The 13,694-nt window shown below is 43.8% G+C and overlaps 2 protein-coding genes across 2 annotated transcripts; both read right to left on the bottom strand.

The window, feature by feature from the left end:
- Positions 1-261: 261 nt before the first annotated feature.
- On the bottom strand, positions 262-4,845 carry YIPF6 (Yip1 domain family member 6). Its single transcript, XM_078603072.1, has 7 exons — positions 4,747-4,845; positions 3,745-3,870; positions 2,876-2,954; positions 2,612-2,654; positions 1,917-2,042; positions 1,397-1,554; positions 262-1,008 (listed from the first exon to the last, which is right to left on the bottom strand). Exons 1-7 carry the CDS (start codon positions 4,822-4,824, stop codon positions 890-892), a joined length of 729 nt encoding a protein of 242 aa, XP_078459198.1. The 5' UTR covers positions 4,825-4,845; the 3' UTR covers positions 262-889.
- A 2,637-nt stretch (positions 4,846-7,482) lies between these two features.
- PDCL3 (phosducin like 3) lies at positions 7,483-12,445 on the bottom strand. Its single transcript, XM_078603073.1, has 6 exons — positions 12,355-12,445; positions 10,918-11,032; positions 10,329-10,419; positions 9,801-9,944; positions 9,323-9,531; positions 7,483-8,435 (listed from the first exon to the last, which is right to left on the bottom strand). The coding sequence occupies exons 1-6, from the start codon at positions 12,358-12,360 to the stop codon at positions 8,293-8,295; spliced, it is 708 nt and encodes a 235-aa protein (XP_078459199.1). The 5' UTR covers positions 12,361-12,445; the 3' UTR covers positions 7,483-8,292.
- Between the last annotated feature and the right edge of the window lie 1,249 nt (positions 12,446-13,694).

The raw sequence follows: 13,694 nt of genomic DNA, 5'->3' as shown, positions 1-13,694 counted from the left end.
ACATAACTGGAGATATTTTTAGTCACGGAGCCTGTATTAAACTACTTTTTATTGGCAAACAAATATTTCTGGATATTTGAATAAACATATGAAATATATTATGGCGGTAATATCCCGTTCGTTTTTACAAATTAAATGTGTTAACCAATGCATTGACAAGACAGGAGACAACTCCCTTAAACTATGGAGCTACCCTAGGTTTTATGACAATTATATGAAGTATGAATCATATCCAGTACATAAAAAAACAACATAACCATACACATCAAAATAAGGTTTTAATTGATTGCAGTATTGTGTGGTGCAAATCTACATTTTTATCCAAGGGCCTTACTCATGTTTGTGGAGACATTTCTTCTGAATGTTGGTGGTATAATGGCCAAATTGAGCAAATAACACGAACTATGTCACTTTTCCACTATAGGAGGAAAATGCCTTTCCACCAATACATGAACTGCATTTTACCATCACCCAAAAATGCAAAACGTATACTCAGCTGTGACAAACCACACCAATAACACAAAAACACACATAGCATTATAACAATTAGAATTTTACAATTTAAATGCAACCATGCATTAAATGAACATCTCAATGTGTATTTCTAAACTAAAAACACCCCCCCCCCATATCGGTGAAATGCAGTCTGTAGCTCTTTATCATCATGGTATTTCCATTGCCTTTCGAATTACTTTGGTGCATACAGGTTTAAACTGTGCGTCCAGATGATCCCAAACTTTAAGACAGTTTAAATCTAAAAGCTTTAATCTGTGTCCATCAACAAAATGTCAAACTAATCTAGAACATCTAACACTTGTATACAATAATTACAATATTTTACAGCACGTTTATGTACACAAAGCTGAAAATATTGCAGCAGCGTCTGGGCTTACGAGTGGACGCCTGAGAGTATAATCCAACTAATGACAAAGTAGAAAAGGAATATTGGATACACGGCAAGGGCTTTCCTATTGGGCGGCTGACTGTCGGCCAAAAAGGCTGTCGATGCTGTGAAAACAAATCAAAGCATAAATTAACGTGGAAAGGGCTGTAAATGTCAATTCAGTTATTTCTTTGCGTGGAAAATACCACGCGATGAAAATATATATCCTTTAGCACAGCTCACTCATAAAAACCTGTAACAATAACCTTAATTTAAAATTCATGGAATAAGAAAAAGCTGTTTAAATGCAAAAAAAAAGTCAAAGTGTTATGGCAATGCTGTACATATTCTCTTAGCATGTTGTAGATAATGTCTGTTCTGTTATTTCACAGAACATTATGAAGACGCTGATAAGAGAGTACTTTTTCAAACTGCCGCCGCATTAACATTTTGTCAACGCTGTAATGATTTTAAGAGTGTCAATCTATTTTACAACATGTGAAATTGACTTACCAAATACAGACCAGCCGAAGGAAAGGAAGACCACAATAAAATTAATTATGGTGAGGACGAGAGTTTTTGTGGCCAAGGTGGTGATGAGACACACGATCATGGACACTGTCAGTGGCATAACACAGTATCCAAGCACACACAGGCTCTGGAAAAAGGATCTGAAAAACAGACATTAAACAGATTTTCACAATGCATGCTACCCACCCACCAACCTGTAACACATTATGCATTGTGGTTACCCAACCACGCACCATCAAGGTTCAACCATACATCGAGTGATTTGATCATCAGCATGGTTATGATGCAGAGATGTAAAAAAAGAATGTGTACCATGCAATTGAGACATGAAGATAGGTTAACGACTGAAAATTGAGACCCATTTAGGACTGAAAAAACATATCAATGTCATTAACTTGGTGGTGGGTATAGATAAATGTTATGTTAAACAATTGGAGGATGAAAATTGTATTTGCACATAACCTATCCTTTGTCTAATTCTTGTGGAACACGAAAGACTCACATGTTACCCCCAAGGAGCTGGGAATTCAGCGTGACGACGATGGCACCGACCCAGACCAACACAAAAACCTCTGCAAACTGTGGGCCTTGACTCGCTCTGTCAGTGGGGGTCTTCGCCTGCAGCATCCTGAAAGGCAACAATCGCCTCATTTACAATTACTGTAGCGCCAAAGCAACCAGTTTTACACATTGGTGAAAAGGGATATCTTGTATTGTATTAAACTAAATGCGTGTCCTGAAGCCTGCTGAACTTATGAACATGTTTGAACCAGTTTACATGCTTTGAATCAATATGCTAATGTTTAACCATTGATTTAAAGCACCGTAAGAAGTGAATAAGCTGCGATAACTGGAAACATTGATAAATCAATGGTATTATCTTGCTGAAATTAAATGTGCTGTATTTTATTATATCAATAATCTCCACACAACCATGCGGACTGAATGCAGTGTTTTCAGTAGACACATTCTGCATGAAAACGTATAACGCTATACTATTTAGGCTGTTAAAATGAAAAGTGTGCTTCATAACTAATTTTAACACATTTTATTCAGTTTTCATCCAAACAAAAGCAACACCAATTTCATTGTTGAAAATTATATTTCACTGCTATAAGCATCATCTCTAATGCCATGTATTGAAGTGACACTTTGCAGGAAGGAAAGTGAAACTGAATTAATGAGGGTGATACTCACGCTGCTAGTAATACACAGAGTATTAGCGGACCCCACAGATCCCCTGCAAATAAAAACATTACATTATATATTGACAGCTTTAAAACAACTGTTAATACATTTCTGAATACAAAAATGTTAATACTGTGTTGAACAAAAATGTGATGTCATAGTGTATGAATAGCATAGTTTGCATTAGCTTCAGACCTACACGGATGTAGGTGTAAAGAACCAATGTCTTATTCAAACAAGTACAATTGTATTTACTTTATGCGATATGCTTACAGTCTCTTAAGAGTTCAGAACTCTTCTTGGGGTAGAGCACGTGAATGAACTTCTTCCCTACGGCTTTCATGTCTCTCATCTGTAACACAGAAACACAGCCTAAGGTCTTCAACAGATCTCATGAAAGGAAACTTCAAAAGGCCTTCGGAAAGGAACAATCAGCATGCCCCTTTGTGGAGATTGGAAAATGAAAGACAGCATTTTCTGTAATGGTGCGACACACAAAATACGGCCAATTAGCAAAGTGGGGTAGAGCAGTGTGGCACTTAGCGTACTGCTGTGAACCCTGCCATCTGAGATCATGTTCTGGTCACCGCTAACATAAGCAGCGAGTAGTATTTGAACCTGGCCTGGACCCCACTCTTCACTAACCAACACTTACCAGCAGGGTAAAATATGATCAAACCACCTCAAACACCATGAGTGTGGGAAGCCTTTATCCAGCAGTGGATTGACGACAAAGGGCTATAATTCACATGTATAAAAAAGAACAAAGTATATTAACTCAACGTTTTATTAAGTGCACTTTATCTCATCACTTTCTTCCCCCCACCCTCTCTCGATGCAGTCGGAAATAGTTCCAGATGTGATTCACGGATAGCCAAAACCGCGGATAGCAAGTTTGTGAATAACGAGGCAATGCTGTACGTATGCTGCTCGATTAACGAGGTGCCAGGCGGTAATTTAAGAAACTTGCACCATGATGTCAACAGCTGCACCAGCAGATTCAACTGAACTGGGAATTTCAAGTCCAATTTCTACGAACCACCACACCACAGCTACACCCTTTGTTGTAATTTGTATGATCCCGAAATGTTATTTAACCCCGTGGAATGGGTTCTCGGGTATGGGACGAGCGTGCCACTCACGATCGTGTCCTTGACTGGCTCGTCCAGCGTGGAGAAGTCGTCCTCCCGGTTGTGGGACACGGGCACGTTGATGTCCCCCTCCACCGGCTCGTCGGCTGCCACCGACACGTTGGTGAGAGTCGCAAACTGCGTGGGACACCCATGGGTGGTAAGTAACGACGTCCCCGTGTCGCGACGTCCACATGTCACGACAAGAACGACTTTGTTTATGAAGCGGTAAGTGCGAGTTTGGCCGCGTGAACACCGCGGGGTCCCCCAGTGAGGTGGGGAGCGCTACGCTACGAACCCGGCCACCAACACCAGCGGCGATTAACTAAACAAGGGTCCTGGGCCTCCCCTAGGTCGACTCAGTCCCAAATAAGTAACCCGGTGCGATGTGTAAACATCGCCACTGGGGAGACAAAAGCGGCCGGGCGTGGTGCTGACCACCGCCCCCTCGTGTGCCAGTGGCGGCCTTCTGCTTGCTAACAACAGCACTTGCCCCTACAGTCTGGTGAAGGCTATGGGGGGGATCTTTGTCTTTGTGGTGACATCTCCACTGTCCACCACCACTCGGGACGTGTCACCCACCACTCGGGACGTGTCACCCACCACTCGGGACGTGTCACCCGCCCACTGGCAGAAAGTGACATAACGCAATGGCGAAACAGATGTTTTTTAAACACACAATTGTAAGAAAACCCACAAGACAAACATTACCATCGCTAATGTAGACGCCCCACTAATAATGTAGACGAAGGCCTCAACTGACAGGACAACGAATACGCCACAAAGGTGGTGGTGGTGGTTTCGTCGAACGTGGCGAACCACAGCACATGCGGCCTATAAACAAGCAGAGCGCTCGCAGCGTTAGCCAGCGACTTGAACCAGCGACGTGAACCAACCCTTAACAAGGCACAACTACACACACACAGTGCACGTTAGTCGCTCGTCGTCACGACCGCGGTGGTGATGTTAGCAAGTGCGAGGACGGCGGAGGCGACATAATAAACTCGCTCTGACCTCCTCCAGCCCCGCGGCCTCCGCTGCCGCCATCGCGAAAGTGCGGAACACGACGCCGGTAGATTTCCCAGCGCTCATCCGCAGCCCTTGGGGCACCGCCAGCGCTCATCCGCACTACCAAATACAACTACGGGATTATTTATTTATCCGTGCCGCAGGAATCCGATGAGCTGTGAAGCTCTTCACCACAGATGTTCACCTGGGGCACGGGGCCAGAGCGTGACAACAACTCACAATAGAAAAACACGATGGGTGTGCAAAGTACAGGGAAGGTAAGCAAATTACAACAAATAAATAAAACCACACTTTTAATTTATTTTATTTTACCAGGTGAGGGGCCATCCATTGAGTAGGTAGCAAAAACTTGTCAAAACGTGACCCCTCCACCCCTCCCTGGACACACGCGGACTCTTTACACCCCCCCCCCCCAATCCTATAGAACGGCCGATATTTAATCCACGCAGAAACGATCAAGGATTAATAATATTAACGTGAATCTTGATTTGAATATTAACGTGTTCAAGCAAACAGATAGTCCACCGCCGAACTATCTAACTCATTTGAAGGCCAATGAAGACAAATTATTATCGAGGCCCCCCCCCTACTCAAGCGGAGGTGTCTGGGGTAACCCCCCCCTCCTCCCCCCTCCATGCGTCCTGGATGGATGGCCTCTAAAGCACACTGGGCTATTAGCTTATTTTTCAGGAGCGGCCTGGCTACAAATAATAGTTAAAGTGGCTTATCATGTTGCAATTTAAAGCAGCCGAATAATGCAAACGCGTGATGTTGATTCTAAACGTGGAGGGAAGAACCGGAGGATCCGGAGAAGATGTCACAAGACCACGGAGAGAGACACGCAAACTCCAAATGTAGAGCAGGCGAGGTCGTCAAAATCTCGCCACCATGCTACATTGCGATTTTAATTTGTAAACGTTTTCAGAGATTTAAGGATGAGTTGTGTTCAGCATGCAAGTGGGGAGGATATCCCCGGAACACCCAGAGAAAACCCCACACTTTGCGCGAGGGGGAAACACTCTATCCTCTTACAGATGGAAATTGATGGTGACGAGTCCACTTGCTGTACTGCCTTCTCCTGGCGAGCCATGGTATGACATCTCCTCGCCTCCGCAGTGCTGGATTACCTGCAATTGGCACGGTTGGCTACGTACTGTGCGAGATAAGTTCAACATGCTGCGCATACATGAGGCATACATAGCCACCACCCAGCTCACTCCCTCCACTGCGGTGCTTCTCAGCCAGTGTCGCGGCACATTCCCACGCGTGCCGCGGCATTTTCAGTTCTTGGATAGAACCTCATTGTTTGAAAGTCAGGACGAACGCTCCTCCGTGCCGTTCAGTTGCCGATCACAGCTCCCGCCTTCCTCTCCCATTGGCCGAGGATGCGCAAGTACGACAGCAGAGACAGCCGTCAGCCCCCACCCCGGCCCTCACAACTTCCTCGGTCACACGTGCGCAATTTTCCTTCAGGCGGCGAGGTTGGGTGGCTGCGAATTGAGAAAGACTCGAGGAATTAACCACAAAAAGGTAGATCACACGTGTTGCTCTGTCTGCCCTTTAAGCCAGGTAACAGACCAATGAATGGTGAGATAGTATTATATATAAAGTATACATTAATGCTGTTTAAATGTGAATTAGTGGCAGTAGTGCACGCACTGCGCTAGAAACTCAACGACTCGAGTTCCATTCCCGACTCGCACTGACCAGTGTAGCGAAGTATAGACACTCCTCAGGACTGAGCGCATGTGTGGTGGAAGGGGCCTTCATCCAGCAATGGATTTACAAGGGGTTGTCAATTAATGTGCACATGCGACATGAAGTGTTATCAGGCATAGACTTTAAGCCAGGTGGGAACGCATTGGTGTAATGTTGGTATCAAAGGAAACTTGGTATCTGGTGCATGTTGCGTACATTTGTAACACACGACACATCCCAGAGATGAATAAGGCAGTCATTACACCACTGGAAAACAAGGCCGATCAGTGTATTGATCACAGGACAAGTATTAGGAGTCATGCCAAAGGTGATGTTGACAATTACTAGCGAACAAATAAGGTGGAAGGTGGCTGAAACGGCAGAGGACCGGTTTGGGCTCAATGGCCGTGCAACCATAGTTAGTACTATATATGGGCACTGTCAAAGATCAATAACGGTGCAGAACCTACGCAGTGTATATCTTTTACACAAACGCACTGAACATCGAAACATTAATAATTTAACGTTTGCAAGGGCCAAATAATGATTTTAATGATCTAAGAATTGTGGAGTCTGATACATTATGGGTAAAAGACAATATGCCAATGACACCATACTACAGTAATTGTTAAACAATATTGTTCATGAGACTCGAAAGTCAAAGCCAGATCAATGTATACTTGAACAAATGCTGTTGAAATATTTGGTACATTAAACGATTAGCTAAAGAATATAAATGTTTGGTGATGAAAGAGGCCCTTACATCGAGTAAGGGATGTTAAACGGTTGTCATAACCTTTAATTCGAATTATGACAAATTCGTTTATTTAAAACGAGACCTGGGATGAAATGTATACCTGAACATTTAGTGTACAAGTACAAACATCTGCACAAAATATCGTGCGAGTAATAATTAGTTCCTGGTAAGAGGGATGCCGATAACAGTTCAAGTTATCCGAGTAGCATTGACTTTGAAAGCTGTCAACTATTCTTTCAGAATACACTTGGAGACAAATGCGTAAGTTAAATCAAAACGGATTTTAATACGGCACATGCAAAACAGTGCATAGCAAAATGGAACCAAAGCAAATGGAACCGTTTTCATTCCACACTAGCTCTTCCGCCTATTGGAAAGCCAGGGTATGACACCTCGACGCCCACGGAAAAAAGTTTAACAATGCGTGTGATCCACTAAACTAAATAAGGGCACTGTTACATTTTAACAATACTTGAACACAATGAAGCATACCAAATTGATACTTAACCAAAAATGTTATTTCATCAGAATATGCATACAGTATTTTCCCAAATCTCATCAGGCATTATCACAAATTAATGGCATTTTTTGCTTAAATCTCAAATCGGTTAACAATTCACCCCGGTGGTAAAACAATATACTGCTGACATTGTTTGCCTCATTTATCAATTTGAGTGATTTTATTTGTAGCATGTAACTTGCATAAATCAAAGTATGTCAAAGCATTTTTAAACCCCCACAATGTATGTTCATATAGCAACTCAAATGTGAATTAATAAGTATGCACATTCTTAGAACAGCTAAAAATATATTCGGGATTATGCATGGCAACGGTTGGTGATAAATAGTTACCATTATAAAAAGGCAACGATGTTATAATTTAAGTTTATTTTAAAGAACATTACAACGTATAAAACATGTTTCTAAGAAATGCTGACCATCAGAATGGTTATAATTAATTCCTGCATAATCACATACAATTTACACATCAGTGTGGCTAACTGGAGTTTATACAGAAATACTGTAGAACACTGCTGGAGTTTGGATATGAAAACATATTTGGCACTGCTCGAGTGCTAGTCTTCATAGTCACTGCCATCCTTGGTGACCGCTCTTGAGCTTCGAATTGATGACATCATCATGTCCTCCACTGGCTTGCGAGGATTTTCCTCCAGGTCCGTCTTTATAGCTCCTGACTCCGAGAGCCTCCACTCCAACTCTACACATGTGCAAGAACACACGCAAGCAATGAAAACATTAGTATTATTTTAGCATCAGCTAACTATGCCTGTTTAAAGGAAGTTAACAGTGGCTCATATTCTCTAGTTCTTTCGGTAATGTCATGTAGATAGAACAATTATAAGAAATAAAGTGAATAAAAATAATAAAAAACACTAATGTTGACTGTAGCCTGGTTCTTAATCGGAGTGTATTGGCAGTCTATAATGTAGACTGTAGCCTGGTTTTTAAGCTGGTGAGTGTATTGGCAGTCTATAATGTAGACTTATTCTTGGTTCTTTCACTAATTTAATTATAATAAATTATTTATAAAAAAAAACGCGACGTTTCAATAGCAACACAAGCGGTCGTCATTATTTATATTTTAATTTACACTCACCCAGCTTAATAACCATTACTAGTCTACATTATAGACTGCCAGCACACTCCGATTAAGAACCAGGCTACAGTCGACATCCGTGGTTTTTTGTTTTTTATTATTTTCATTCACTTAATTTTTTTTTATCTACGTGACTTTACCGAAAGAACCAAAGAATATGAATTCCTTCAGTCACGAAAGTTAAGTAAAAATTTAAGTGGCTTTTAAAAAATACATGAAGCTAACACTACATTTTTAGTCTTTCTACAATTTTTCTGTGCAGTTTGAGAAAAAGCATCCCTTTAGAACTCTCGCAAAGCAGTGCACATGTTTGTGTTAGAAAACAGTCTGTATGATCATCGCACGATAAACCGATATTTTCAATTATCAGACAAAATTAAGTTTTTCGTGCTTGAGAAACCAATTTAATCTCAAGCAGCTGCCAGGACCTAAGTTGTGTCAGCTCAGTAACCTGAGCTCTGAACCACCCAGCAACCTCCAGTACTTACCGTCTTGTTTAAGGTTCATGCCTCCAAAGACCAGTGGGCCAATGAACTGAGCACGAATGTCACCGTCCTTGTAAACGAAGATGGTAGGGAGGTTCTTGTCGGGGTAATTGGGGATGCAGGTAGTGGAGATGGACTTCAGGAACTTGGTGTCCGGGAACTTCCTGGCTAAGGCTGTCAAGTGCTGGTTTATTAAGGCACATAACGGGATGCTGTGGAAGAGAAAGAAGAAAATTTAGTGTTCGAAAATAAACGAGGCACGAGTTAATTTCCTTTCAAAAGTTGTGATTGTTGTGACATTATTATTGCAAGCAGAAAACCAAAGGCATCTGGTTGGGTCAAAATATGTCTTGTGAGAATAGTATGAGAAAATATAGAATTGTTAATTTGGTATACAGGCACAGTATTAGATACAGATGGCCAAGTGCTTTACTATGTGAAATTGCTCAATTAACCATCAGAAATGAAGATGAATGCATACCCCTGTTTATATAAGTGAAGCACCACAAAGATGTCAGGGTCGGCTTTGGTGACCTCGTGGACGTAATCTTGACCCGAGATCTCCAAAACATCTCCAAACTTGTTTTTAATTTGCTGTGCCTTCCACTCCGCCAGCCTCTTTTGTCTGCCAACAAAACAAGCAAACACATCATTAGTAATGTTCATGCTTTTGTCCATAATTGGAATTTTTTATGGTTCAAATAAAAAAATCAAGTCAAAGGTAAACATTTATTGGTGGAAATTAATTAAAGTTGTATTACTAACACTGACTGCTCTATTTATTTTAAACTGCACAATTTATATTTACTTCTGGAATGAACACATCAATTCCCCCACTGCGTAATCAACATTACATATGTTTACGATACATTATAGGGACATAATTATAATTACATTTAAAATATGGAAATTAAGTGTTTTGTAATCAAACAATATACCAGGTAACTTATTTACTTATATTAATAAAACAAATATGCAAAAACACAACAGAAAAAATAAAGTTCCTTACCGATACATTTCTATGACACGCTCATCCTCTTCATTTAGTTCATCTTCAAGCTCATCAAATTCATCTATGGTCATGTCATCGTAGTTCTTCACTAAACCATACAAAACATAATTATGGGGTTTTAAAAAGTTAGAGTAAATATGAGGCAAGTGTACAGTTACAAGTATATCTAAGTCATGTTTAGATTCAGTGTTTTATATACGACATTAATTTTGCTTAGAATAAGTTTACTGACATAAAATATCAACTCATTTCAGTCTTAAATCTTTGGAAAATGCAGGTCTAAACATTAAACAAATATATGTATACATATGTAATATTTTTCAGCTATTACATATGGGCTTCATCACCTGAAGACAGTGTGTTTAACTAAGTGTAAACTTTTATTTGAAAACAATGATCAAAACAATTTACAAAAAAATCAACTCACATTTAATATATTCGAGGTCAATTTGATGTGTGTGAACCACACTTAATATGCATTCACAGTAAATGTATTTCCTTATAAATGATTCTCTTCTAAGACTGGCCTTCAATGCTCTCCTTGGTGACACATGACACAGAATATCCCACAATGCACGCGTCATACCGACTGACTGTTGCTGTGCAGCCGTCTCCTCGTCCTCCTCCTTGGGTTCTTCCTTTTGAGGGATGATTCCATGTTTGCGCAGAATGGAATTCCATTCCGTATCTTCGTTTGGGTCCTACAATAAATAACAGCAATTTATGCAATGTTAAATTAATCTTTTTGCAGAATATATGAGATGTTACAGACCTGTCCAGAATGTAAAAATAACAAACTAGACGTCTTAAATAAAGTTGCCACTACAAACTTGGCCAACTCCCCTTCGTTATGAAACGGATATTGTTTCTGACGAACTAAGCTCGTAATATTGCATGCATCTGCTTCTTGCCTTACATAACACCAATATGCCATCACCCAGGATTGCTTGTTAAAATAATCCCACGATTTTGTCAAATTATGCTTCTTTTCTTCAACTCCGAGTGTTTGTGTACTATGTTGAGTGTTTTGTACTGTTTTTTGCCTTTAGCCCTGTTTTTTTTTTACACAGGCTTCCCTTATGCCACTGCGTCTCCAATGTAACGTTCTCATGTTCCACAGACACACGAGATGCACGCAAAGATTTTGAGTGAAACGGGGCGTAATCGTTTGCCAAGAACATCTGGTAACTCGGTGGTGGCATGTTTAACAAGCCGCACTGCTAAGATATAAACAAAAAAACTACTATATTATGGATATTGGTCGCGAACGCCTAAGTATTAAGCGGAGTTCAGCTTATTTTTTACGCATAAAACCGCACAACGAATGAGTATAACAAACTCAAAGAGACTGATAATCAATGAGGTATTCAACTTGTAAGCGAAATAGTATTTTAGATGTGAGCACAAGCAGAGATCGACGAGTGTTGCGGTTGAATCAGTCTGGGTCACTTAACGCCCGAATACTTTATCTGCATGTAGGCGAGGCAACACACACAAGAGGAGTTTATCTACATGTAGGTGAGGCAACACACACAAGAGGAGGAGGGTAACGAAGGGCAGCGAGGGCCCAGGGTGAGGGTAGCGAGGCCGCTTCGCGAACGTCGCCTTACAAGGACATGGGGGGCATGGGGGGGGAGCAGCGTGTGGCGAGAGGGGCGCGTACCGGGCCTGGCCACAGGCTCGCTTACAGCAGCACGGCCATCAACAAGGCAGGCAGCCCAAAGCACCACACACTAACTAGCTAGGCGGGCGACCAAGGCGAGTCTCGCTTCAGGAGTAAGAAGAGCGAAGCCACTGAGCTCGACTGGCGACGATGGAGCAGCACGAGCGGCGCGCCCCAACCCGTCACCTCGTCTACACGAACACGACGCCGACTCGAGACACATCCGGGGGATGTCCGGCGCAATCATAGTAATCATGAGAGTGGCGTTCACAGGCCGGTGTGTTGCGGCGTGTTGCGGTGTGACAGCGACAGAGAGAGAGAGGGGAGAAGCTGCCGCTGCTGCCGCTGCCGCTTCGTCACCTGCATGGCGCCTCGCTCGCTGCCGTGGGAGTGGCGGGAGGGCAGCTGGGGGTTAGGGACCGCGGCGAACGGCGCGTGCAGACTTGACGCCTCCCCCCACAGCCCTCACCAACGCAGCTCCACGGATAGGGATCGCGGCGAATAATCTCCTTGTTGGGGACTGAGTAGGGGTCGGCACGGTTTGGCTCAAACCACCAAACCGCGGTTTGAACCGAACCAAATCGGTTTGGTTTGGGTCTGTTTGAACTGGTTCGGTTTGGTTTGGGGCTACGAAAACCGACTCGGTTTGGCTCGGACAGGGTGGAACCGGCTCAAACTAGTTTGGTTGGTTGTAAAGGCGACACGAAAGGACATGCTGTAGTTGCCTTTGCCTGCGAATTCACTTTGCAATTGCATCTCCATGGCTCGAGCGGCTCAAGACGGCGCCATCCCCGGCGGCTCCAGCATCACAAGGTATCTCATCCACGACGTGGAAGAGACCAAACACGCCGGTAGCGACGAGGAGCCGATGGCGAGCGAACGTGAGAGCCCGGACGCCACGCGCGGCGACACGCGGCAGAGCCTCATGCGCACCCTCGGCGCCGCAGCGCTGCAGACCGCGACGCAGCCCAAGCCCAAGAAGGCCCGTGTGTCCCGAGCGCTGTGACACGACGAGTACTTTGAGACGAGCCAGGCCGCGGGCGACGTGCAGAGCCGGACCTGCAAGATCTGCACCCTCCAGTACGCGGGCTCCACCTCCTCGGGCACCCGTATCAAGCATCTCAAGACCCATGGGATCGTCGACCCCGAGTCGCCCACGGTCGTCACGTCGCCGCCGACGGGGAAGGGTTTGCTCGTGCAGTCCAAGATGGCCACGCCCATGTCAGCGCACGCGAGCAAGGCCATGGACAGCTTTGTCGCCGAGTACATCGCGACGAGTGGTCTAGGCCATAAACACGTAACATCGGATCCCTTTACGACTCTTCTTCAACGAGCTGCCCCGGGTTACGAGCCCAAGTCTGAGCGCACGGTCAAGCGCCGCATGCTCGAGATGTATGTCGTCCTCAAGCTACTCGTGCTACAGTACTTTACTACTTTTGGCTCTTGCGTCTCCTTGACCTACGACGGTTGGACAAACGACGCCATGACCGGCTTCTTCTCGGTCACCCTCCACTGGATGGACCCGGCGTCGTTCTCCATGTGCAACTGCATCATTGACTTCTTTTGGGTGGCCCCGGGCGAAGGCGTGGGCAAGCGCATGGCGCAGCGCCTGCACGAGCTGCTCGACGACTTTGGCGTGTGGCCGCGCCTGCTCGCCGTCGTCACCGACAGCGGTTCTGACGCCGTCGCATCCGCCAAGT

Source organism: Lampetra planeri, chromosome 19 (assembly GCF_965212315.1).
Source record: "Lampetra planeri chromosome 19, kcLamPlan1.2.h2, whole genome shotgun sequence".
Lineage (NCBI taxonomy): Eukaryota > Metazoa > Chordata > Hyperoartia > Petromyzontiformes > Petromyzontidae > Lampetra > Lampetra planeri.
Note: the sequence above shows the minus strand (reverse complement) of the source record. Positions and strands in the feature narration are given on the sequence as shown.